At 51.7% G+C, this 24289-nt stretch overlaps 1 protein-coding gene across 30 annotated transcripts in view; it reads left to right on the forward strand.

The window, feature by feature from the left end:
• Positions 1–24015, forward strand: part of TCF4 (transcription factor 4) — a 240176-nt gene extending 216161 nt beyond the window's left edge. For 12 of the 30 annotated variants that reach the window (XM_075077556.1, XM_075077553.1, XM_075077566.1 and 9 more), the window contains 7 exons: positions 1495–1571; positions 3829–4032; positions 19003–19138; positions 20047–20209; positions 22339–22568; positions 23065–23206; positions 23491–24015. In XM_075077556.1, the coding sequence (XP_074933657.1) occupies positions 1495–1571; positions 3829–4032; positions 19003–19138; positions 20047–20209; positions 22339–22568; positions 23065–23201 (947 nt within the window). In that variant the 3' untranslated portion in view covers positions 23202–23206; positions 23491–24015. The remainder of the gene's footprint in view (positions 1–1494; positions 1572–3828; positions 4033–19002; positions 19139–20046; positions 20210–22338; positions 22569–23064; positions 23207–23490) is intronic. The other 18 variants (XM_075077567.1, XM_075077568.1, XM_075077560.1 and 15 more) reach the window with 6 other exon arrangements.
• Positions 24016–24289: the final 274 nt, after the last annotated feature.

Raw genomic sequence — 24289 nt, forward strand, 5'->3', positions numbered from 1 at the left:
CCCTCGATAAATGTCCCCACAATCCACCCCTAGCAGGGGATGGGGGACGGAGGGACCCCCTGGCCTGTCGTAGCCCGGGGGGGTTCCCGCACCTCGGGAGAGGGCTTGCTGCCCTGATTTTGCCTGGAGTCACCCCCAAGGCGTAGCGCCCCGAGCACTGGGCCTGCGTTTCTCCTAGCGAGGTGCTGCCCGCCTTCCCGATGGAAGGGGCCCAGCCAAAGAGAAAAATCCCCTGCGAATTGGGGCTGCGCTGCTTTCTGCAGGCTCTGCTGGGTGAATAGGGAGAACCGAGCGTCAAAATAAATGAAAATAAGGAGTATAAGTGCATTTAAATCGGAGCTGAAAGCGTTTAGCATGCAAGACGCTTTCCCTCAAGGATATCGAGGGCTAGTTAAAAGTTATTTCCAAAGTAAAGATTGCCGCTCGTTGCTTCATTCAGTGCTGCAGCAAAGCCTCGACTAAAAGCTCCATGGGGACCAGAAAAGGGAAGATTTAAGTTTTAATTAGAACTGACATAATTTTGACTTTTATGAGGAAAAAAAAAATGTAACTGTGAGAGCCTAAAAGAAATTGCCATGAGTTCCACCCTGGCCTATCTCGGTCCAAGCAAATGCCACTCAGTGTAGACATTAAGATTAAAATCCTGATACTTCCATCTCAAATTCTTAACCCCGTTTTATGAGCTTGTTCAGAAGATCACTCGTTCAAAAGAGCATTATAAATTGTCTAGGCGTTGTACTATACATGTAAAAGCTGTTGGGAAACTACTTGAAAAAAAAAACCCTTCTTTTCCCCATGTTTGCCTCTTTCACAAGAGCAAATTTTTCCTTAGACAATGCTGCTGGAGAGCAGGAGCCCTTTTCGTCCCGCAGCAGCAGGAACAGATTTAGAGCAGCAGATATAAACCAGAAGGTTGTCGGTCAGACCTTTGGCGGTCTCGCTGGGCCAAACCAAATAATCTGCCCGAAGAGAGCGCAAACCTTATCAGCGTATACGTGAATGTTGTGTGCAGTGCTTTTACTGACTTCTTTTTTTTTTTTTTAAGATTTTGTAAATTTGATGGTGGGGTGACGTAATCAGCGGCACTGAGCGTGTCTGGAAGCAAGGCTAGGAGAACGGGCTAGTCTGTGCCGGGCTCGCGTAGGGGCCCGGCCGCCCCGCAGCACCCCGCGGCAGCGCTGCTTCTCCTTCCACCACCGAGACGTTTCCTTCTCCTGGAGCCTCTCGCAGCTCCGGCTGCCGAATGAATGCAGCCCTCTATGCGGAGGAGCAGCCCGGGGGAACTTTGTGGCCTGCATCTATGTGCTTTGCTACAAAATACCTTTTTTTTTTTTTTCTTTTTTTTTTCCATCCGTGTGTATTTTGGAAGTTCTCCATATGTCTGCTCTATAGTCTATCTGGAATACGGCATTTACATGTCTACAAAACTGTCCAAAATTTTGAAAGACATTTTTGTTTGCATAGTTCTAATGGTAATTCCAATTTTACTATTAGCAGGCACAGCTGTTTGGTCTAGAAATGGAGGTCAAGCGTCATCATCTCCCAATTATGAAGGTCCCTTACACTCTTTGGTATGTTTTGATTAGTGACCTCCTCTGCCTCAGTATTTTACTTGCTGTTCTTTCCATTTCTCATCCATTCTTCTCACACAGGTTTTCATTTCGTTAGCGACCGCTATGCCCTCGGACTTGATTTTACCACCTCTAAATTCGTGTCATGGGTGCCCCGTGCTCTAGATACGTGATGCGGTTTGAGATGCTGCTGGTCAGGGTCTCCTCTTTGACGGGGGGCGCGGTGTTGAGATCTACTGAAAAGGGGAACGAAGACCACAGAAAGAGGGGAGGGGGAGCAGGCAGGTGGAATAGGTCGAAGAGAAAACGGGAGTAGAAAGCGGCAGTGGCTGTCACGCAGGACGGAGCGTCCGTCAGTCCCGGGGAGCGCGGCTGATGCAGCGGTGATGGTCAGGAGTCCTCTCCCCGGGAAAGGCTGGCAGGCTGAGCTTGCCAGGCTGAGCTGGTCCTAAACGCTCATGTGGCAGAGAGGGTTAAAGGGGTGTCAGCAGGATTTGTTTCCTTCCCTAATGGAAAGCTTAAGCAAGAGTTGGAGCTGGCCAAAAGCACGTTAGGACAGAGAAGAAGCGTAGGGAGCCCGATGTCCTCTGTCTCGCTCTTCTCGGTTGGTTGTTGGTCTCAATTGGAAGTCTAGGGGGTTTCACTAATCGGTGTGAAACCCCTGACCTATTGTTGGCTGTAAAATAAATAGTGCTAGAACTTAAAAAGTTGCCTTGAAAAAAAAAAGCAATCAGATAATTCCCAAGGGCACAGTGCGCACCCCTGCTAGTACAGGACGGCGCAGCGGTGCCATTGGCTTCGTTTGAAGCTTGCCGGAGTCGGGAATTAGCGTGGACTGGTTTTTCCGCCCCGATATAGAAATCCTTCTCGTGATTGCCTGCGATATTTTCTAGGCTTTCTGTCTTCTGGAGTTTTTTTTAGTTATTCTCATTCGTGGAGAGCAACAGGTTGGTTAAGAGATTTGCCGAAGGGATCCATAAGCGATGCCTAATTATTTTTGCAGCTCAGGTTCCTCAGTGCCTGGGGACTGTCCTGTTGAGCTTCCCCCTTTTGTATTTTATTACAAAGCAAAGACTTGAGGTGCCCATTCCGCACATGGCTTGCGCTGGGGATAGCCGAGGACAGCGGTGGGGCTTGGGGGAAGCAGAGCAGGAGGTGCAGGGGGGGTTTCTGTGGCAGTGGGTCATTCCCAGAGCGTGGCGTGGAGCACCCCCATGCAGGCACGCGTCCCTCCTTTCCTGGAGCAGCCCTGCAACAGGCAGGCTGAAGCCTCGGGGTTGTTATTCCCTGCAGCCCATTGCTTCTCCTCGCCCCCGCCCTGCCACCAGCACGCCTCGGGGCTGCTTTTTGCCCTAGCAGGAGCACGGTGCGCACGGTGCCGGGAGGCAGTAACGCGGGGAGGCAGCGGTCGGGGTTCTTGATGGCCCTCCCCGGGGCTGTGGGATGGGCTGGCTTTTAGGATGGCTGGAGAAGTGGGTGGCGAGGGCCTGTCCTTCCCGGGCACCCAGTTGTAGGGACCCCAATGGTGTTGCAGCCGGGGGCGGTTCGGGGCAGCCCCGCACCCCTCGCCCCCAGGACCGCCCTGGTTGTTGGCACGTTGCTCGTAAGCTGCTTGGTTAGGGAAGAGTATCTATTGCTGCTTTTAGAAGTGATAAAAAGTGATTTCAGGAGGCACACCTGTAGGGGAAAAATCCAACTAGCAGCGAGGGACTGTAGGACCTGGTAGTTTCTCTTTCTCTCTTTGTGTGTGATCCTGGGATTAGATGGGGGGAGGAAAATCCCGGTCAGAGATTGATTACAATTAGGGGTATATTTGTTTCTTTACTTCTACTTCTTTTTTATTTTTTTATTATTATTTTTTTTTTAAGTCTCACTAAAACTTTTCAAAGACATAGAGGGCAACATATGTACTGTAATGATTATGTTCATGAGGAATCATTGAACCTGTTTTGCCCATGAAAATCAAAGCTGTACTCGTGTTAACCATGCTCTCTCCTTCCCCACAACGCTACTCTAAACATTGCCCTAGGGAAAAAAAACCATTTCTTTTAAAAAAAAAAAAAAAAGGGAGGAAAAAAAAAAGCCAAAACCAACAAAAAAAAAAACACACCAAGGGGTTGAGAAGGAAGGACTGGCTGTCAGTGACCGTGCCCCCGCGCGCCCCACGCACACCGGCGGCAGCGCCTCGTGCCCGGCGCTGGGCGGCCCTGCGCGCCTGCTGATGCTCTTCCCACTTTGTTTCTTGCACACAAAACAGCAAAGCCGGATCGAGGACCGCCTGGAGAGACTGGACGACGCCATCCACGTGCTGCGCAACCACGCGGTGGGGCCCGCCACCGCCATGCCGGGGGGTCACGCCGACATGCACGGCTTGATAGGGCCGTCGCACAACGGAGCCATGGCCGGTCTGGGGTCCGGCTACGGCACCGGCCTGCTCTCCGCCAACCGGCACTCGCTCATGGTAAGCCGTGGGACTCGCTGGCAGCTCTGGGGTGAAAATCGAACTGGCTTCAAGGGCTCGGGGAGGAAGGGATGGATGGGCGTAAGGGTTTGCAAGGGTTTGCTGCATCTCAGAGACGTTACGTGCCGATGCGTACTCACGGAGCGGGTGATGTTGCCTTTAAGCAGCGTGTTGTACAGCTACAAAAAACGCGTACGCGCGTTTCGCTCCGAGGGCGCGCCAAGGAGTCACCGCGCTGGGTGCGTGGGGGGCCGCGGGAGCGTGCCGGGGAGCGCTGCCCCGTGTCGGTGGGGCAGGCCCGTACCAGCGAGAGCGGCGGTGAGGTGGGGCTCTCCGTCGGTGGTTCGCCTGGCCGCGCTGCAGGGGCCACCTGCACGGCCCCGCTTCACCCTTGCTCCCGTAGCCACGTGCACGGGTGCAGATGGTGGGTGTGTGTGCTGGGGGGGGGTGGGTGCGGGAGGGTGAAATCTTCGGGGGTTCGTTTATTCTTTGGTTTCTGGGCCAGGTGAACATCAAGTCACTGCCCCTACCCAGGTCCTGAAATGCTTTTCCTTTTTTGCTTTCAAAAAGGCTTCGTCAGCGTTGTGTCGCGCTCAGGACTCGCCACCCGCTTGGGAAGCTGGGTGCAGCTTTTAGCGTAAGGCGCGATTTTGGCGCACGGGGCTGGGGAAGCTTTAAGGAGTGAGAGCTAATCCTGTCCTTGTTTTAAACACATGCTTAAATTTGGGTGGAGAAGGTAGTTCAGAGGTGGAGCTGCACGTGCAGCGACCCTTCTCCAACGTGAAATAGCCGCGCACGGAAGCCTGGCTCTGCAGACCCTCCCTGGGCCCATGAGCTCGTGCTTGCGTCACCGAGTCCCCAGTCTGTCACTGCTGCCTGGGCGAGCGGTGAGTCCCAAAAGCCTGCGGGGTCAGGTCTGTAATTTGCCTCATATGCACCGCTTGGGTCTCCAGCACAGGCATCTTGCACTTCGCAAAGGAAATACTTTGCAGTTGCACGCTCTGTTGCAAAGGAAAAGCGTGTCTCTTCGGTCGTCTTCTTTTTTAATATGTCAGACAAATAATAAGGAAAACCATTTAGTACAATGCATTTGAGTCTACAGAAATTGTAAAGTCCTTCAGCGGAAGGTAATGAAAAAAGTAACGGTCCTGTAGGAGCTGAGAAACGGCAATTCTCGATTAGGAAGCGGCAAAGTTGCGCACATGCCGAGCGGAGCTACATCGGTGCCGTCTTCAACAGCATTCAAAGGCATTCGCTTTTATACTTCCAAATTTCATTCCAGAAATAGAGTCGCTTACTCACACGTGGCATGGAGGGAGGGAACGAGGAGTTATCTGGCAGTATTTTCAGATGGTTCAAGCTATTTAGGCTAATTAAGACTAAGGGAAAATATGTGGAAAGCAAAAGGGACCTGACAGATCCAGGGCCAGTGCGCTGCTGCGCGGCGCTGTGGAGGACTAGGCTTGATCCCCTGCTCATCCCGCGTGCTAAGGGCAAGGCAGGGCAGATTAGAAGAAAGAATTTCAATTAACCGTATACATATAGGGAGGAGAGCATCTGCCTCTGCGAGAGTCGCATGGAAATTTCTCCTCAGTGCGCAAGAATCCCTAAAAACAAGACCAAAAACCCACTGAATTGAAAAGGCACACGAGAAAGGACACCAAAACTGATGGAGCAGCGGTACGTGCCTTGGGTATATATTTACGTATGCATACATGTGTGTATACCTTCCCCGGAGCTGTCTTCTGTTTTAGTTTTGCTAGCCCCAAAAATTGTAGTGGAATTAGGAGGAGTTCGAGGACAAACAGCAGGACCGATGGCAAGCACGGAAGGATTTTCGTGTGAAGGGAGGTTGAACAGATTGCAGTGATTTTGTTTAGAAAGGAGATGAATAAGAGGAGACATAATAGAGGTGCACGGAATAATGGACAGCATAGAGAAGGTAAATCTAGCCCTCCTATTCATCCTGCCTTATAATTAAAGAACAAGGGGACATTCAGTGAACCTGACAAAAAGAAATACTTTTTATTCAACACACAATGACCTGTGAAATTCATTGCTCCAAGATGTAATCAAGGCCAAATGTTCAGAAGCATTCCAAATAGGATTAGACATCATATGGAAAATGCAAACATTTAGGGTTTTATTTGACAGGATTCAGACAGGATTCCTCCTTTTTTTCACAGGGAAAGGGGAAAAAAAAAAGAAGAAAGGAAAACTTTGATGCCCGAGTTTGAGGCAACTACTAGGGGAAGGAAGGAGCTTCTTCTGGTGGCCAATTATTTGATAATTACCACGTCCCCTGGTCTGCTGCACGCTGGGGATGCCCCGCGCTGGGTGCTCATCAGTTAGGCGATTATAATGAGCCTCCAGCGGTATTAAGAGCGTGGCTTTATTCAGCGGGGCCGTTCCCGAGCCTCGTGCGATGCTGGGGGAGGTTCTCGGGCAGCTGGTCCAGCCTGGCTGCCGTCGCTCCAGCCGGCAGGGCCGGGCCGAGCGGAGCGCAGGGCTTTCGGCCGCTCTCCATCCCACCTCGGGGGCGGCTCCAAGCCCTCGGCACGCTCCCTCTCCGGCCCAGGGTAAGGCTTTATGTCTAAGCGTGAGTGCTGAGCGCCATCCAAAGCCTTCACGGCTGCGGTCTGCCATCTCATATGGAAATTAAAATATCCCAGCTGGCTCCTGCTTCCCCCCTGCAAGAAGTTTGCTTTTCAGGTATCCTTCCCCAGCTATCCTTGACCAGACGGTTCTCCCTTTCAAACTTGGCCACGTACGATGCCTTAAGCTAAATATTGCTGGTGCTTCAGGTTATTAAAATGTAGCATTGAAATGAAGCACCTGAGAAAGGAAAATAAGGGAGGTTTTGTTTATTTTTTTATTGGGGCAGCTTTGTGACAGGTTCTGCTCTTCGTTAAATTAAATGTTACTAAAAGTGACTCGGTCGTGGGTAAAATGTCATTAAAAGCCACAACTGAGACTGCGCCGTTTGCAGATTCAAAAAAAAAAGTGAAGTGTTAAGTGAAAATGGTCTGGCAAAAGGGTCCGAGAGGTAAAAAGATGCTTTTTCAGCAGCTCGGTTAAATCCATCTCCTCTCCCCTTCCCCAATAAAATTAGCATGAACCAGACATTGTTTTTCTCTCTGTGGCAGTTGCTGAGAATTCACAAAAGGAAATTCTAGATTGTAATTTAGCTTGGCCTCAGGTAATATGTTAAATACACTTGGGATACATATAATCTAAGATTTTAGTTCGTACAAAGCTATTTTTTCCTCCAGTGTTTAAACAATACTGCTTTTAATGAAGAAATCTGGCTTTATTAAAAGCCAGATCTGTGACTTACAACTGTTTCTGCATATCTGCTCTCAATCAAGAGAAAAGAGTTTAATTTTTGTAGCTTTGTTCGCTTTGCATATGTTAAACTGATGCAACATGCACCCAGGGCATTACTTCAGAGACGGTTTGTTCCATAAATATGCGTTCCTCGCTTAAATACCAGATGTAGGTGAAGTTAGATTTAGACAAAAAAAAGGAGCAACAATGAGAAGTGGAAGCATCTAAAAAAAAGGCCTTTGTATTTTTAGGAATACGTAGGCACTTGCTTTTTCAGGAGAAACGCCGGGTGGTGGGGTCTGGCTGGTTTTGTCTGGACTTTGCTAAATAAGTATATGGTCCGAGCAAGGTAACCGAGCAGGAGAAGTCGGCCGCTCAGAGAACAGCGCTGCTGCTGCTGCTGCTGCAAACAAGATGGGAACGTATCTCTGAAAACCCAGAGTCTGCCGCGTTCCCGAGCAGCATTACTCACTGTCTGAAACCGTAACTTGGGTGAAAGAGTCGGGCCCGATAATTTCTTTTGGAAAACTGGTATGAATTTTGAAGTAAAAACATAAGAACAAAGGAAATAGTTTTTGAGTAGAGTCAGTCTGAAGTTAGCCTTTGACCATTTGATACATTCCACGCTGAAAAGGAAGTTGAAGGGGGAAAAAAATTTTAAAAAGAAAAAAAAAAAATCAAGGAGGATACTGGTAATGTTTTCCACATTTGAATTTTAATACATGAAACAGGCTATAAAAGGCTGGCCAGCTGCAGTAAATAAAGTAGCAGTGGGAGGTATGGACCGGAAACTTGTAGAGAGCGCTGGTGGAAGCGGCTGTGCCCACCACGCACCTCCGTGCGCTGCCTGAGCGCGCCGGGGCGACCCTGGAGCGGGGCAGAGCCTGCACTCCCTGCCTGCATTCCCTGAGGGCATTCCCTGCCTGCACTCCCTGCCCTCCTTTCCTGCCTGCGCTCCCTGCCCACGCTCCCTGCGCTCCCTGCCCACCTTTACTGCCTGCGCTCCCTGCCTGCATTCTCTGCCCGCACTCCCTGCCAGCCTTTCCTGCCTGTATTCCCTGCCTGCGCTCCCTGCCCAACTTTCCTGCCTGCATTCCCTGCCTGCATTCCCTGCCTGCACTCCCTGCCCGACTTTCCTGCCTGCATTCCCTGCCTGCACTCCCTGCCCGACTTTCCTGCCTGCATTCCCTGCCTGCATTCCCTGCCTGCGCTCCCTGCCAGCCTTTCCTGCCTGCATTCCCTGCCTGCACTCCCTGCCGGACTTTCCTGCCTGCATTCCCGGCCTGCATTCCCTGCCTGCCCTCCCTGCCCGACTTTCCTGCCTGCATTCCCTGCCTGCCCTCCCTGCCCGACTTTCCTGCCTGCATTCCCTGCCTGCATTCACTGCCTGCGCTCCCTGCCCAACTTTCCTGCCTGCATTCCCTGCCTGCATTCCCTGCCTGCGCTCCCTGCCAGCCTTTCCTGCCTGCATTCCCTGCCTGCACTCCCTGCCCGACTTTCCTGCCTGCATTCCCTGCCTGCATTCCCTGCCTGCGCTCCCTGCCAGCCTTTCCTGCCTGCATTCCCTGCCTGCACTCCCTGCCGGACTTTCCTGCCTGCATTCCCGGCCTGCATTCCCTGCCTGCCCTCCCTGCCCGACTTTCCTGCCTGCATTCCCTGCCTGCCCTCCCTGCCCGACTTTCCTGCCTGCATTCCCTGCCTGCATTCACTGCCTGCGCTCCCTGCCCAACTTTCCTGCCTGCATTCCCTGCCTGCATTCCCTGCCTGCGCTCCCTGCCAGCCTTTCCTGCCTGCATTCCCTGCCTGCACTCCCTGCCCGACTTTCCTGCCTGCATTCCCGGCCTGCATTCCCTGCCTGCGCTCCCTGCCCGACTTTCCTGCCTGCATTCCCTGCCTGCCCTGCCTGCCCGACTTTCCTGCGTGCCCTCCCTGCCTGCACTCCCTGCCTGCATCCCCTGCCCACACTCCCTGCCTGCCCTCCCTGCCTGCCCTCCCTGCCTGCGCTCTCCCTCACGCAGCAGATGTGCGACTTTTCTCCCCAGACAAAAATAAGGCAGAGAGCGGTCAGATGCCGCTGGAAACGGGAATCAAGTGCTCCGGTTTTAGTGGAATGAGGCCAGGTTTACAGCTGCGTGGCTGGGAGCAGAGCTCTGCTCCCTGCGCGAAGGGTTTGCTAGAGCAGCCTGTCTTAAAAGGGGTTTCTTTCACATTCCCTCGCTTTTTTTATTACTGGCCCAGTAAGGAGAGCGTTTAAGCATTTCCTAATTTTTAGCAGGCCCCTGGAATTTGCTGATGTCCCTGTTTCTAATTTCCCCTGTGCCATGAGCAAACCGCCACGCATTAATTCACACCATTTACAAATACACTGTATTTGATACCAGTTTAGCACCAAACTGGTTTAGCGGTGAAAGCCCGGAGGAGCCGCCTGCTCCTCTGCGCCCACAGTGTTGCAGTGGCCACTGCAGCCAGAAGGGCAGCAGAAAAGCCTCAAAATTGGGGTGTTTCTTAAATCACAGCCTTCGGGTGCGGGAGCCTGGGGGGGAAGCCCTCGCAGGGCGTCGGGCACGGCTTCCTCGGCTGGGCAGGGGCGGAATTCGGACCCCCAGCATCGCCCCAGTGCGCCCAGCATCCCCTGGATTGTGTCCCAGCTGCAAAGCTGGGCTGCAGCAGCTGCTCGCTCGAAGCGGGTTCCTTTGCAGGGCGTATTTGGGGGTTGTGGGGCCAGAGGGGGAGCGCGGCGGGGAAGGGGGGTGACCCCCTCATCGAGCAGGGGAGCTGGAGGTTCGCGTTTCCCCTCCCACCGAGACCCAGGTTCTGCAAACACACGTGGGCTCGACTTTATTACCACGAGTCGTCCCGTTGGGACTATTCGTGGCGTTGAAGTTAAGCACGTGCACGAGCATTTGCGGGATGGGAAACGTGGTAGTTAAAATGGAGGTAGCCTCCCTTTGCCGGGCTCGTAAAGCCGGTACGGAATCGCCCTGGACACCCGCAAAGAAACTTCTGGGAAGGGGCAGAAGTGGCTTAGAAATGAGGATGATGTGGGGTTTGGTGTCGGGCTGCTCGTAACCTTTCTGTTTCTGTAAGGGTCTGTAAGGGCAAAGTTTTAGGAGTCGCGTGTCAAGATTAAAACTTGCAGTTTAGGTTGATTTAACCTGCCCGTCTCCGTCTCTCAAGAGCATGAGCTAAGCGTATATTTTCAGCTTTAGCTATGAATTTCCTGGCTTTCTGCAGTTCCTGTTATTTCAGAGGTTATGCAGATTGCGGGGATTTTACCATGCTGTTTCAAAGCGAATTGCAGAAAATGGCATTTAAATGCTAACTTTTGCACAGGAACCTTAGAAGACGCAGGTTTCTTTCGTAGCGGTGCGCGAAGGTATTGATTAAAACCATTTTAAACCAGAAACGGGTATACGTTATTTTTAAGATAGCGCTTAGAAGCCCGCCAGCCAGCCTGCTTGCTTCACATGAGAGCCCACAGGAAGAGAGCGTGTTCGTGTGTATATTTTTTTTTTACATCCACATTAAATTAACTTATGGAATTTTCCACCCCTAGGAATTAGAGTAGCAGCTCATGAAGTAATTCAGTTATGTCATTCGTACATAAACAGAGAGAGTCAAGCGACTTGGCATTATTTAAAAGGCAAAATTTGGCTTTTGCTCTTTTGTCGTACTATCTTTTTCTCTTCTTAATTTTTAGCATGGTTGTAGCTGCTGCGGCAGCGGCTTGTTTTGTTGACTGTGTTGTTTAGTTAGCAGGTATAAGATAAATGAAAAAAAAAGGCTGGACAAACTGACCTTACTGGAATGAAGTCTGACGTAACAGGCACCGCTGTAGGGTTTTTATATAGCACCATTTTCTGCCTAATTGGTTGACGCTCCTAATGCGGTGCAATTACAGCCTTTATCATATTTTAAACTTATTTTTAAGCTATAAACTTCATTTTGACCAGGAGAGAAACCACCGACCAATATTTAAACGACACCTTTTCAGGAAAGCGTTTGTCCTCGCACAATGGCTCCATTCATTTCTAACCAGCTAATTAGGCACGTGGTTAAAACCTCGTCATATTTGGTTTCCCCGGTTTCATTTCTGCGGTGCTCGCTGCCTGCGAGCTCCCCACGGCCGGCCCGGCGTGCGGGCGCTCCCGAGCGGTGCTGGCGAACAGCTGCCTCCTGTTTAAAGAGCCGATTGGTGCAGTGTCTGAATTGGAGGTGCGGAGCCAAGGCTGCCGGCGAGGCAGGTGCTGGGGAGGAAGGCGGCGGCGAGGGTGGCTCAGCCACCTGATGCTCGGGAGGGGACCCCCGTCATCTGGACCTGGGTACCGAAATAAAGCGTCCTTGCTTGCGGCACGGTTTCCTTCCCAGCCGTTCAGTGAAGAAGAGTTAATAGTCTTAATCTTGTACTTTAGGACCCTTTATATCTCTGGATTTAGCCAATACTTAAATGAACAATCTTCCCCCTTTGGAAAGAAATCTCAGGGATTATTTCCGTGACTTCCCTGCGATGGCCATGGCAACCCACTTCTCTCCATAATATGCCGCAACCAGTTGGTTTCCCTTAAAATCCCTTAAAATTCCCTTCAGTTATCACCCGTGGTGGGAAAGCAAAGCCGGTAAAGTGTGGGAGAGCTCATGCTGAATGAGCGCTTACGGGGGGATGTGGTGGTGGTGGTGGGCACGTGGCGCCAGGATGAGCCCCCCGAGGACAGAGCCGGCGGGGAGCGGAGCTCAGCGGCAGCTGCTGCACCGCTGGGGAAGGTCGGCTGGAAGCTGGCTCTTCCCACCGAGCAGATGCGTGGTGCCAAACCAAACCTCCTCCTCCCGCCGAGCGGAGCCGAGCCGGGGGGAGGTGGGCTCCCCCAGGAGCCCCCCGGGGCGCGCGTGGGCACTGCCAGGCTGCACGCTCCCACGGCCTCGAGGCACGCACGCGCGCACGCCGCTGCGCCGGTATCCCGGCCTCGCCTGGAGACGTGGCACTTGGGGTTTTTTTTTTCCCCCCCTTCATCTTCTTCTTCCCCTTCCTTTTAACGCTGAAGTCCAGCTTTGCCACTTTCAGCTCCCTTTAAATGGCTTTTGCATGCAACTGGCTCGCAAACAGCCCTTTTGTAAGATACTTGGCGAGCTGCTTAGTACTCAGCGCTACTTTTTTTCTGGAGGAAAAAAAAAGTGAACTTTGCTTTTTTCCTGATTTAATGCCACTCTTAATGTCTTTTTTTTTTTTTTTTATTAAATCCTTTCTTTTGCTTTTGATCTTATTTATAGCTGAGCCACCGGTCATATGGAAACTATTATTGTATAGCATGGAGATGAAAGACTTTGGTGCAGTTAAATAAGAGTGAATAATTTGGACCAATAATACACACATACAGTGAGAGACCGTTTGTGTCAGAGTGCCCTGCGCTGTTCCCTTTTTAATATAGCGGTAGAGGTTTATAAGGGCTTTGCACAAATCTGCTTTCTGTCAGACTTATAAATTTTGACAATATTGAACACATGTTAACATGCATCACCTTACAACTTTCTTGCCGCGTGTTTTTATTTATCTAATTGGATAACACGAGGTCATCATTTTTAAAAGGACAAAGCATGTTGCTTGTTGCGTTTGTTCACGATACTGGCAAGTTTGGGATAACCTCTTCCTAACCGTAGCCCGAAGCTGTGAGCCAGGCTATAGGTGAGAGTTTGTCCTTTGTGCTTAGGAAGTTAATCGTGTGTGTGGAGGCCGCCTCTCGGCGCGGGAAGGGTTAACTGCGAGGAAAGGGGTGCAATGCTCCTGGCTTCATAGGAAACCTTTCCCCGTTTTTTACAGCTTGTGTCTGCTCCTTGCCATGCCCGAACTTCAAATGCCCATCTGTGAGCAATAAAAGGAACATTTTAAGACCATTTCTTACCAGGATTCACTTCTCGGTCAGGTAGAGGGTTTCCTTGCTCTGCAGGATAAAGTTTCCACCGTCATATACATGAGACAGGGAGAAAGAGAGAAGCCGAGGTGGTTCAGAATGAAATGCCGCGCTTTGGGTGCACCGTCAGGTGCAGCTGGCATTTCCTGGGGAAGGTCCAAGGCAGAGGCACCAAAGCGGGTTTCCCTGGCAGCGGGGTGCCGATCACCACCCAGGCATGGTTCCTCTTTACATTTACTGAAAACCAAGCATCTTGAGGACCCATGTGCCACGGGCGCAGAGGTGGCTGATGCGGGTGCCCTGGCCCCTGGTCGTCCTCTCCCCGCTGGGCCTGCCCCTCCCGTGGTGGCAGCGATGGCACCTTCGGAGAGCAGGGTCTCGCTTCTGGAGGGGGTTACGTACATCTTCAGCAGGGAGCTGGGGAAGCCCTCCTTCCACAGCAAAATCCTCAACTGCTGTCTGCAAAAGGGGGAAGCAAGCCTGCCCCTGTCCTTCCCAGGGCTGCCGGCCCCTCCACTTTCACTGCTCCCAGCCGCACTGTGCCCGGCGGAGAAGGCCCTGGGGGTGCTGGCTGACAGCCGGCTGGGCATGAGCCAGCAGTGCCCAGGTGGCCAAGGAGGCCACCAGCCCCCGGGCTTGTGTCAGCCCTGGGGTGGCCAGCAGGAGCCGGGCAGGGATGGGGCCCCTGTGCTCGGCCCTGGGGAGGCCCCACCTCGAATGCTGGGCTCAGGTTTGGGCCCCTCGGGACAAGGAGGCCCTGGAGGGGCTGGAGCGTGTCCAGAGAAGGGCAGCGGGGCTGGGGCAGGGTCTGGAGCACAAGTGTGCTGGGGGGCGGCTGAGGGGGCTGGGGGTGTTTAGCCTGGAGAAGAGGGGGCTGAGGGGAGCCCTTCTCGCTCTCTGCAGCTGCCTGAGAGGGGCTGGAGTGAGGGGGGGGTTGGTCTCTGCTCCCAAGTCACCAGGGACAGGACGAGAGGGAACGGCCTCAAGCTGCGCCAGGGGAGGTTTAGGTTGGAGATGAGGGGAAATGCCTTCCCTGCCAGAGCGGTCAGGCCCTGGCACAGGCTGCCCAGAGAGGTGGGGGAGTCACCGTCCCTGGGGGGGTTCAAAGGACGTGCAGCCGTGGCCCTTGGGGCCATGGTTTAGGAGGCCTGGGGGTGTTGGGTTGGGGGTTGGACTTGATGGTCCCAGAGGTCTTTTCCAACCTTAACGATTCTTTGATTCTATGATCCACACCTGGAGCAGCGGAGGGGTGGCTTAGGCCAACAGCCAGCTTTGGGGGTGCGTGTCTGTGAGGACGGTATTCATGAGGATTAAATAATGGCCAAAGTCAATGCAGTACATCTTGCCATTGATGAACCAAGCCTCTTAGGTACAGCAGAATAGTTTTGTTTTTTTTAAAAAAAAAATACACCTTGTAGAATGAGGGTGAAATCATGAATCTTTCTCCGGCATCGTGTTCTTTATCTGTGCCACCTACAGGCATACATCTCCGTCACAAAATGCTGAGTATTCAAGAATTAATTTCCACATATATTTTTTAAAACACCTTCCCATTCCAGATGAATATAGAGATAGTGCAGATAATCTGGAATACATACAAACTGGCATAACTGGAAAAACCTGACGTTTGTACTGAATACCCGTTACCATATATAAAAATGTAAATGCAGAGGTAAGAGAAGACAAGGTCTAGCCTTCTTCCAGCCCTTGAAGTTTTTAAAACGCCAAAAAAGACTAATGCAAGTGAGAATTCAGACATCATCTGGCCAGGTTTTCGTGCCGTGTCCATCAGCGTAGTATGCGTGTGCCTCCAAAGAGCCCTGCGCTGGAAGGTCTGCACAACGATTTTGATCCTTGCTGTGATTTTGATCCCTGCCTCTGGGATCAACCTTCTCTGTACCAGTATTTATTTATCTTCCAGAAGCTTTTTTTAACCTTAATAGACAAAAAACCACAGGACTGGGGCTTCTCATGGTTTTTCCCTTTGGCTGAATTCTCTCCAGCGGACCGTACTTCCCACATGAGTCCGCACACGTGTGCTTGGGTACCTGTGCGTGCCTGAGACGGGGATTGCAAAGGGGAAGGTAAGGCAGAGATTTGCACATCAACAGCAGAGCCCACTTATACCTCCCCTGCACAGTTTAGGATTTGTTCTTTGTTGGGGTTTTTTAATTCCACTCCAATCTGCTGAGCGCTGCAGTAGGGGGCTGTTTAAAGAGATGGAAATAAAATATTAATAGAACTTCAAAGTGAGTTTGATTCTCTAAAGATAAGTATTATTTATAATCTACACTCCTGAGCTGGGGGGAATGATTCGTATCTTCGCTCCACCTCAGGGCAGAGCTGTTGTTTGTAAAACAGACAAACCGGCGGCACTGCTGGCTGCGGAGGGAGGAGGAAGCAGAAAAGGCAGCATCCTCTGTGTCCCCAGCGGTGCCGGGAGCTGCCCACGCCCCGAGCTCGCAGGCGTTGCTGCTTTCCGTCCCTAACACCTCGCGGAGGATGGGCTTTACTTCAGCAAGTCGCATCCCCGCGTCCCGTGGCAGATGGTGGGTTTCAGCCACGTTTGGCAGCGCGGTGGGGCTCCTGAAGGTACTGGGCTCCTGGTGAAAGCAGCTGATGATGCTTAAAGGAGAAAAGTAAATGGCCAGCCTATTTTAGGGGATGCACGAGGCCTCAAGTTTGCTGTAAAAGCAGTCGTTTGGGTACCCATGTGGGTCAGAGCATCCCACGGAGGGGGAGACGCGGTGGCGGGGTGAAAACCACAGAGCTGCCCGAAAGCAGCCCCTGTGGCCCTCTGCTTGTGGGCTACTTGATGTGGGTTCGTCTTGATCTTTCTCTGTAGACGCCTGCGTGTGCACACTGACACGCACACAAAGGCGTTTGTAGCCTGGTGGAGTTGGAGGTGAAGTCTTTCTGTGTCTCCGGAAATAGACGGCGTGTGGATAATGAAGCGATGGGGCTGCCTGAAGCTTCTTGCAAGCGATTGAAACTGGAGAAATAAATTACCCAGGAAAACAGGCTCCGGAAAGGTCGTTGCAAGGTGGCGGTTTGTGTAGCCGTAGTGTCAGAAAGCATCGGTGTTTCGGAGCAGCCCCTCGCCGTGGCATGGGGAGGATCGCGGGTGGGAGGGGTGCCGCAGCCCGAGCCCCATCCCATCTCGGGGTGTCTGCCTCCCACGCAGAGAGAGGGGAAGGTGGGCTTCAGGTCACTCACACTGGATAAGGGATGGTCTTTCTTTTGTGTAGGGACGGCGGCAGGCTGGGCTTGCTCACTAAGCAAGCCTGGAGTTTGCCAGTTGGCAGGAAGAAAGGCTGCAAACCTCAAGGAGCAAGATTGATCACGTAGTGGGTTGTAAAAGAGAAGAAAAGAATTGATAGTTTTTATCATTCAGTTGTGAGACATAACACAGGTGGTTACCTTCCGGATCTGCTGAGAACCTAAAGGCAAAGAAATGTGAGGTTTTTATTGCAATCAATTTTAAAAATATAAATAAAACTTTATATCAGTATGTCAGCAGTAGAGTGGTGGTGACTTTATGGCATCTCTTTTTTTTTTTTTTGGCATCTGAATTCAACACTTCAGTTCAAAAATCCTCCAAATCATTAGCTTTCGATGATTACCATGACTGCTTCTTGACGTGGTGAACTGAGAGGTAGCCTTCAAGAAGTCAGGCCAAATAATCAAGGTAGCCAGGTTGTCCCTCTTCAAGCTGGACCACCCAACTGGAGGCATCTTGTGTAGCCCTCATGTAACGGAGGTGGGCTGGGGGAGGAGGTGGGCCGCTCCGGGGCAGGAGCGGGGCGGGATGCTTGCCTCCTCCGGGTCTGTCTGTCTGTCTGCGCAGGTCATGGACAGAGCCCGGGGAGGCTGGAAGGAAGAGGGAGGGACCCAGCACAAGACGCGGCGTCTGTCAAAGCGCCTTTACAGCTTCCAGCCGCCCTCGGGGGCTCCTCTCAAAGGGTGGTGGTTGGTTGCCAACCAGAAGTGGTATCACGTGTTTCTTTGTCTTTATCAACCTCAAAACTAAAAGGTTTTCATCTTTCGTAGATCTGCAGAAAAAAGTAGATTGGAGGGGACTTTGTGGAGGTGGCCGGGGTGAAACCCCTGCTCACGGCGGGCCCAGCGTTGGAGTCGGGTCCGGCTCCCAAGCCCAGGGTCATAGCCAGCTGAGCTGGGGACCGCTGCGGACAGAGAGGCCAGCCTGCTTCACTAGTCGTTTGCGTTCATAGGTGTGGGGGGAGAAATACTTTTCCTCAGAAGGATGCCATCAGGATTTTATTACGTTTTCTGCACTGAGATTTCAGGAAGTGGAACTGCCGAGCTCTAAGTGGCCCATAACAACTGATTCTTAAAGCCAAATAATGCTGGTTCCAGCCTTTTCTTAGGATCTCATGTTTTAAAAATTAAAACGTCTCAACAAGGAGAGGGTTTTTGTCTCTGCCATTTTACACTTGCTTTCGGTTATTTGCGTTTCGTCTAGTAGTAAAAGATTTTCTCAAGTTCCCCTTGGCAGGATTCCCTTTTATCTTTCTTATTGCGGTCTCGACTTGCTGTTAACAATTATCCTACATTATCTTGTAAGTCTGATTAGAAACATCCCTCCATCTTTTTATCTGCCCGAGTACTTACTTTTTGAGAATAAAGAGCGATTTACAGTTCTCTGCCGGGTTTATCGCCCCTTCCACTCGAGCAGCGGGGGATGCACGCACCTGACGAGGTGGAGCGCTGAGTTTTCCTTGCGGGCGCGCTGTCTGTCTGTCTGTCCCTCTCCGGCTCGGCACGCAGCCAGCCGGAGCTGCCGTGCAGGACCGGGGAGGCAGCACCGGTGTTACTGCTCCGGGTGCTTTTTTTATCAAAGTCTGCTGCAACTCCTGACAGTTTTGCTCTTCAGATGCTTAACTCTTCTCGGCGGTCTCCTTTATTTAATGAAGGAGCATCCCTGCTCCGCAGAGTGTGTCTGTGAGCCACGTAGAGGGGAGGAATGGATGCGTTTCCATCGCGCCCACGCTGTCAGCTCCGATGATGGCATTACTGGAGTGTTTAATAAAACCTTTATTGGTATATTACCCGGAGTCACGGTGTTGGCAGGGATGGTGCCCCTTCGGGTTTGGGACTCGGTGGTTAATGAAATACAGCGAGCGCTAATTTGGACGGGGCTTCTCGTTTTGGAAAGGCAGGTGACACGTTATTATGTCAGTGGGGGGGGAGCGGGGGCCGCGCCGCTCGCTGCCGCAGCTCCCGCTGTCAGAGGCTTAGCTGGCATTACGGGGGAAAAAAAATGGCAGGCCTGCGAATCTGATCCCCCGAAATGAAAGTCGAATGCCAAATTGAAATTCCTGCAGGATTTCCGATAGCAATGGGGGAATTGAGAAGCCCACAATTAAGCATATGGGCATTAAGATAATTGTCAGATCTGTTGGCGGACATGATAGAAGACAGATGGGAAGGAATCAGTGCGCTCGGCTGCAGCACCCTGGGAGACAATTTGACGTTTTACCTGCCTGAGCTGCTCTGCCACGTTCGGCGCGAGGCGTGCGGCGCGGCGTGCTCCCGGGCGGCGTGCGCGGTGCGCGTGCGGTGCGGCGCGGCTCTGCGGGCCATCTGCGCCCTCTAGTGAAACGCAGCCCAGTGCCGTGGCTCACCGTCCCCATCCCTCTCCTGGGGTCCCCAAGGCTTGGGGCTCGGGCGGCTGTCTGGCACCGCACAGTCTCACCGCTGCCTCTCTCCTCCCCCGCAGGTCGGAGCGCACCGCGAGGACGGGGTCAGCCTCCGCGGGAGCCACTCGCTCGTGCCAAACCAGGTCCCCGTCCCCCAGCTGCCCGTCCAGTCCGCCACGTCCCCGGATTTGAACCCGCCCCAGGATCCGTACAGGGGTGAGTACGTGCCCCGGGACGCAGCGTCCCCAGGCACGCGGCCGCGACGGCGGTGAGCCGGGCTGGAGGGACGAGGTGCCCACGCGGCTGGCCACGGGGATGGTGGAGGCTGTAACACGGCGCAGGGCGCAGTCGAGACTGCAGGGCAGAGCCTGTTCGCTAATTCAGCTCTGCTCTCTGGAGTACTGCAGTTATTACAACTAGAAGTGTGCAGGCAGCTTACCTCTGCCCAGTGAGTCTGGGCACCAGGAGTGCGTTAAGCAGCAGAATTAAGAAAACACTGCAGGAGGAGGCACATCAAAAAGGTGTGAGTTTAAGGTGAGACTCAGACGCGCAGGTTTTCCGCCACCTTTACAATCCCGCCCGCGGGCAGGACGGCACCAGGGTGCCTCTCCTTGGCTCACAAGACGTGCTGTGCTGGCGTAAGCCTCGCGGACTCCTCGGCAGGGTTGTTGCAAAGCTGCTGATCCCGGAGGACACTGGGGGCTTGTTGTTTTCCTAGAGGCAGCTGCTCTTCCCGTTAGAGCGAGGAAGAGTGAGCCCAAGCTATTCTGATGGCATACAAGGTCTTGCTCATTCATTGCAGCCAAGGTATTTTTATTATTTTATGACAACAACATGTTAAAGATTTATTTTTTTTAAGATGAAGGGCAGGTTACGTAGTGACGGAAGAACACACATGAAGAGTAGCAGCCAGGTATCGTGTGCCTTTCACAGAGCAGAGCTAGACCTCCAAGCTCTGGCTGAACGCCGTTTTCAGGAGCTGCCACCCCCACGCCTGGCTGTGCAGCAGTCAGCCGGGGCCGCGCTGCGCATCACCCTTCGCCGGGGACAGGGGACGCGCACCCAGACCGCGCAGGCGTTGGCTTAAGCACTGCTTGACAGCTTGTCCGTGTGTTTTCTCGCAGGCATGCCAACCGGGCTGCAAGGGCAGAGCGTCTCTTCGGGTAGCTCCGAAATCAAATCTGACGACGAGGGAGATGAAAACCTCCAGGACACAAAGTCTTCTGAGGACAAGAAACTAGAGGATGACAAGAAGGATATCAAATCAATTACTAGGTCAAGATCTAGGTAACAGTATATAATAGTGTCGCTTCATTTAATTCCTTTACTGGATTTCGATGAAGTGAACAGAACAGGAGGAAACTATGAGGTTTTTTCCTGGCAGGTAAAACCACAGCCTAAGTGGAATGGGATGGCTATTCTGGCAGTACCGAGTACCTTTCTGGTGCCCGTACTCCAGGACGTCCTCAAATTCGAACGATTCACAAATTTGGACATTGAGCAAGTTCTCCACAATCTATAAAGAAATTGCGTTACGCTAAAATGTACGAATTAGGCTGTTATTCCTCTCTGCCTATGCTTGCAAATTGGAATACAGTATGGATTTTCACCTCTTTAAAACTGTGCTTAAGAGCTGATCACACCTGCTTCTGAACTAACAAACCATATGCTTTTCTTTTACCTCTGAAATAAATTCGTCATTCCCAGTCCTCAATTCCTGTAAATCTCTAGGGCTCCCTCGGTTGAAGCGGAGGGTTTAGAGGTCTTCACTTGTTCAGCATATTCTTTGTAAATTTTTGGGAAGTGTTAGTGAAGGCGTGGCTGGGCTGTGTCATCTCCTGCCCCTGGTCGGTGTGAACAATGTGTCTGGGTGCTGCAAGCGCGAACCTGAGCAAGGGGCAGGCTTTACTCCTGCGCCCGGAATTTCACCTGCCTCGCCTGCACGTCGGCGCAGGGCCCGAGGCGCAGCTCCGGGCTGCAAAAAATCCCAGTAGAGCTGAAATCCGGGCACAACCCTGCTTCGTTCAGGGGATTTTTTTGAAGGTGAATGGCATGTCCTTCACCTTTTCTCCTTCCACACCTCGTTCCCTGCATAAAAACGGAGCCGAGGTAAGAAGTGTCCGAGCAGACGTGCTGCCCCCGGGAGAGTGCCGAGACTCGGACCTCTCAGGCCAGCGCTCGCTGATGTTTAACACGTTAATGACATTCACGTCTCTTAACGACTGAAGAAAATAGATGACACTTGAGATTTTTCTCTGAATAAATGTGTTGAAGTAACCATATGTATAAGCGAGGCTTTCATGTGCATTTACGATATGGTAAGAAGCAAGCACCTTTATGGTGATGTGAGGTGATCGTAGTTCTTGTTAATGCAACAAATATGCTGTCGCTTATGCATATTTATATGTGCTTTGAAGCTTTTGTAGGCTAACATTTTTGCTTTTAACATGCTTGCAGCTTTAAAAGGTTACTCCTGATATTTAGTTATACGTCTAAATCCATGTTGTTAAGGCTACTGAAAATTTATTACTCCATTTGCATAACCAATTCAAATTATATAGTGCCAGTGACTCACCAGTGGATGTGTTTTCGATTTAAAATCATCATTTTATCCGGATAGAAAGCACTTTTGTGGCAGAAAGGATGCAGAAGTTCACCGTAGGGTGCTTCACGGCCATAAATTACTTCGGTGGCTCTTTGCCCACGGGCGTTTCGGTGCCCCGTGCTCCGTGCAGGGACTGGCGTGCTGCCCCCACCCACCGCCCCTGGGTTGGTGCTGCTCGGGAGGATGGCAGATCCTCGCCCTCAGCGGTGGAGAAAGTTTCTTCCAAAACCCGGATGACGGTCTGCTGAAAGGGAAGCTTGTAAATCTCGGGGCTGGACAAGGTGATCTCCAGAGGTCCCTTCCAACCCCTGCCATCCTGCGAGCCTGGGAAAGGCGCGGCTGTCATCCTGGCTTGGAAGCTACTGCTCGGGGGCCGGCACCGGCGTGAGATGGGGCAGGTCCCCTCGCTGGTCCCGGGGCGAACCCACAGGCAGCGAGGATGGGAGCAGCGCAGATAGCCACCGCTGCGTCCTCTGGGGTTAAAGGGTGGCCGTACGCGGAGATCGGCCACGATGTAAAATGTTGCAGTATGGGCTGTGATAAAATACGTTACTGAAAGAAAAGCTGTATTTTTGCTTCGTTAAAATATCAGAAGTCCTGCCTCGCAGGCTTCATTACAAACGGGCGCTTTACTCCGTGTAAAATTTAAAGGGACTGAATTTTGTGCAGGTTAGGTGGAAGCGGGACAGCAAACAAGGATCGCTCGGAAGGTGTCTGCTCATGAACTAGTTTTGGACAAAGCCTGCTGGAAATCTTTGCGCTGCTTATTTTCCACATCATTAGAAAATGATGTGTTCCTTTTGTCTCCCAGCAATAACGATGACGAAGACCTGACACCGGAGCAGAAGGCCGAGAGGGAAAAGGAAAGGAGAATGGCCAACAACGCTCGGGAGCGCCTGCGCGTCCGCGACATCAACGAGGCTTTCAAGGAGTTGGGCCGGATGGTGCAGCTCCACCTGAAGAGCGACAAGCCCCAGACCAAGCTCCTGATCTTACACCAGGCTGTGGCTGTCATCCTCAGCTTAGAGCAGCAAGTCAGAGGTCAGTGTGCCACCCCTTGTGTCTCCTCACGTCCCTCCGGGGCTTTGGCCATGCTGAACACACCTTTCTGGGTCCAGGAAAGCCTGTCCAGGGGCACCCGGTGCCAGGGAACGAGGCAAGACCCAACGTGGTACCCAGAGCCAGCCGGGTGCTCGTGTTCCCCTGCGCCTCCGGCACCGGGGCCGCCGCTGTAGCTCCGCGGCAGCCTCAGCACATTTTACATTCTTTAGCAAGATCCAAATCCCATGTTAAGCTTGGCTGCTCCTTCGCAAAGCGCAAACACGGAGGTGTTCGCAGAGCTTGTCTCTGAAGCCGTACGGCATTTCAGCGCTTGACCAGACCAGGCTGCATCCTCCGCTTCAGCCCGCTGAATTCCTGTAGCAGGGCTGGAAGGAATAACTGAAGATTGGTTTTTATGAAATGCTCCTGCAATGAGCTGACCGATCCGGTATAAAATTGTGAGTATTTGAAATCTCCTTTCGCTTCAATTCGACAGAAAGAAACCTGAATCCTAAAGCAGCGTGTCTGAAAAGAAGGGAAGAAGAGAAAGTATCTTCAGATCCTCCTCCGCTTTCCCTGGCAGGACCCCACCCGGGGATGGGGGACGCCTCCAATCACATGGGACAGATGTAAAAAAGGCAAGTCTGTTTTCAGCCGCGCGCCCCGGGCGCCTTCGGGCCCCGCACCCGGAGGGGTTCCCCCCCGCCCCAGCCCCGTCCGGCCCCCTCCCGGGGCGGCCCGTGCCCGGGGGGCCGCGCGCAGGGCCGGCTGGCCCCGCTCACCCCTTGCACGTTGATTTTCGGGTGGCCCTGCGAGCACGCTTGATTGCCAGGGCAGCGCTCAGGTGGGTCGCTGGCGGAGGGGGTGGGGGCGCGCGCACTCGGCTCCCCTTGACTGATGAGATTTTTTACTTCTTCCACAGGTCCAAGTTGCCACATTTCTTCATTTAAGCAAGAGACCACTTCCTTAACAGCTGTATTATCTTAAACCCACATAAACACTTCTCCTTAACCCCTTTTTTTGTAATATAAGACAAGTCTGAGTAGTTAAGAATCACAGACGCAAGAGATTTCAGCATTCCCGATTATTAAAACCGAGAAAAAAAAAAAAAACACACAAAAAAAAAAAACCACAAACAAAAAGTGCAACTTGAGGGACGACTCTCTTTAACATATCATGCAGAATGTCTAACGCAGTATGTTACGAGCTGTAAGTGCACAGCCTAGAGACTGAATGGCAATCTTCTCCACACTGTGGGACAATGCATTTGTGCCTAAACTTCTTTTGGAAAAAAAAAAAAAAAAAAAATATAATTAATTTGTAAGTCTGAAAAAAAAAAAAATATTTAATTTAAAATTGTAAACTTGCAATAATGAAAAAGTGTACTTCTGAAGAAAAAAAAAAAAAAAAGAGCGTTTTTGTTGGTGTGCTAGACAGCTAGTGTTTATACTTACTGGATATTAAAAGGGAAGCTTTGCTGCCCAGATATTTACAAAACCAGCAAACGTCCTAATGAAAACTGAAGCGATGACATTAGCCATTCCTTAGGGTAGGAGGAACAGATGGATCTTATAGACCTATGACAAATATATATATATAAATATATATATAAATATATATTAAAAATTTAGTGAATATGGTAAGCTTTTGTTCATTTGTTTCAGACTTTTTTGCTCCTGTAAAAAAATAGTACTGATTAACTTTTTTAAAAAGAAGATTTT

This window comes from Phalacrocorax aristotelis, chromosome W, assembly GCF_949628215.1.
Source record: "Phalacrocorax aristotelis chromosome W, bGulAri2.1, whole genome shotgun sequence".
Taxonomy (NCBI): domain Eukaryota; kingdom Metazoa; phylum Chordata; class Aves; order Suliformes; family Phalacrocoracidae; genus Phalacrocorax; species Phalacrocorax aristotelis.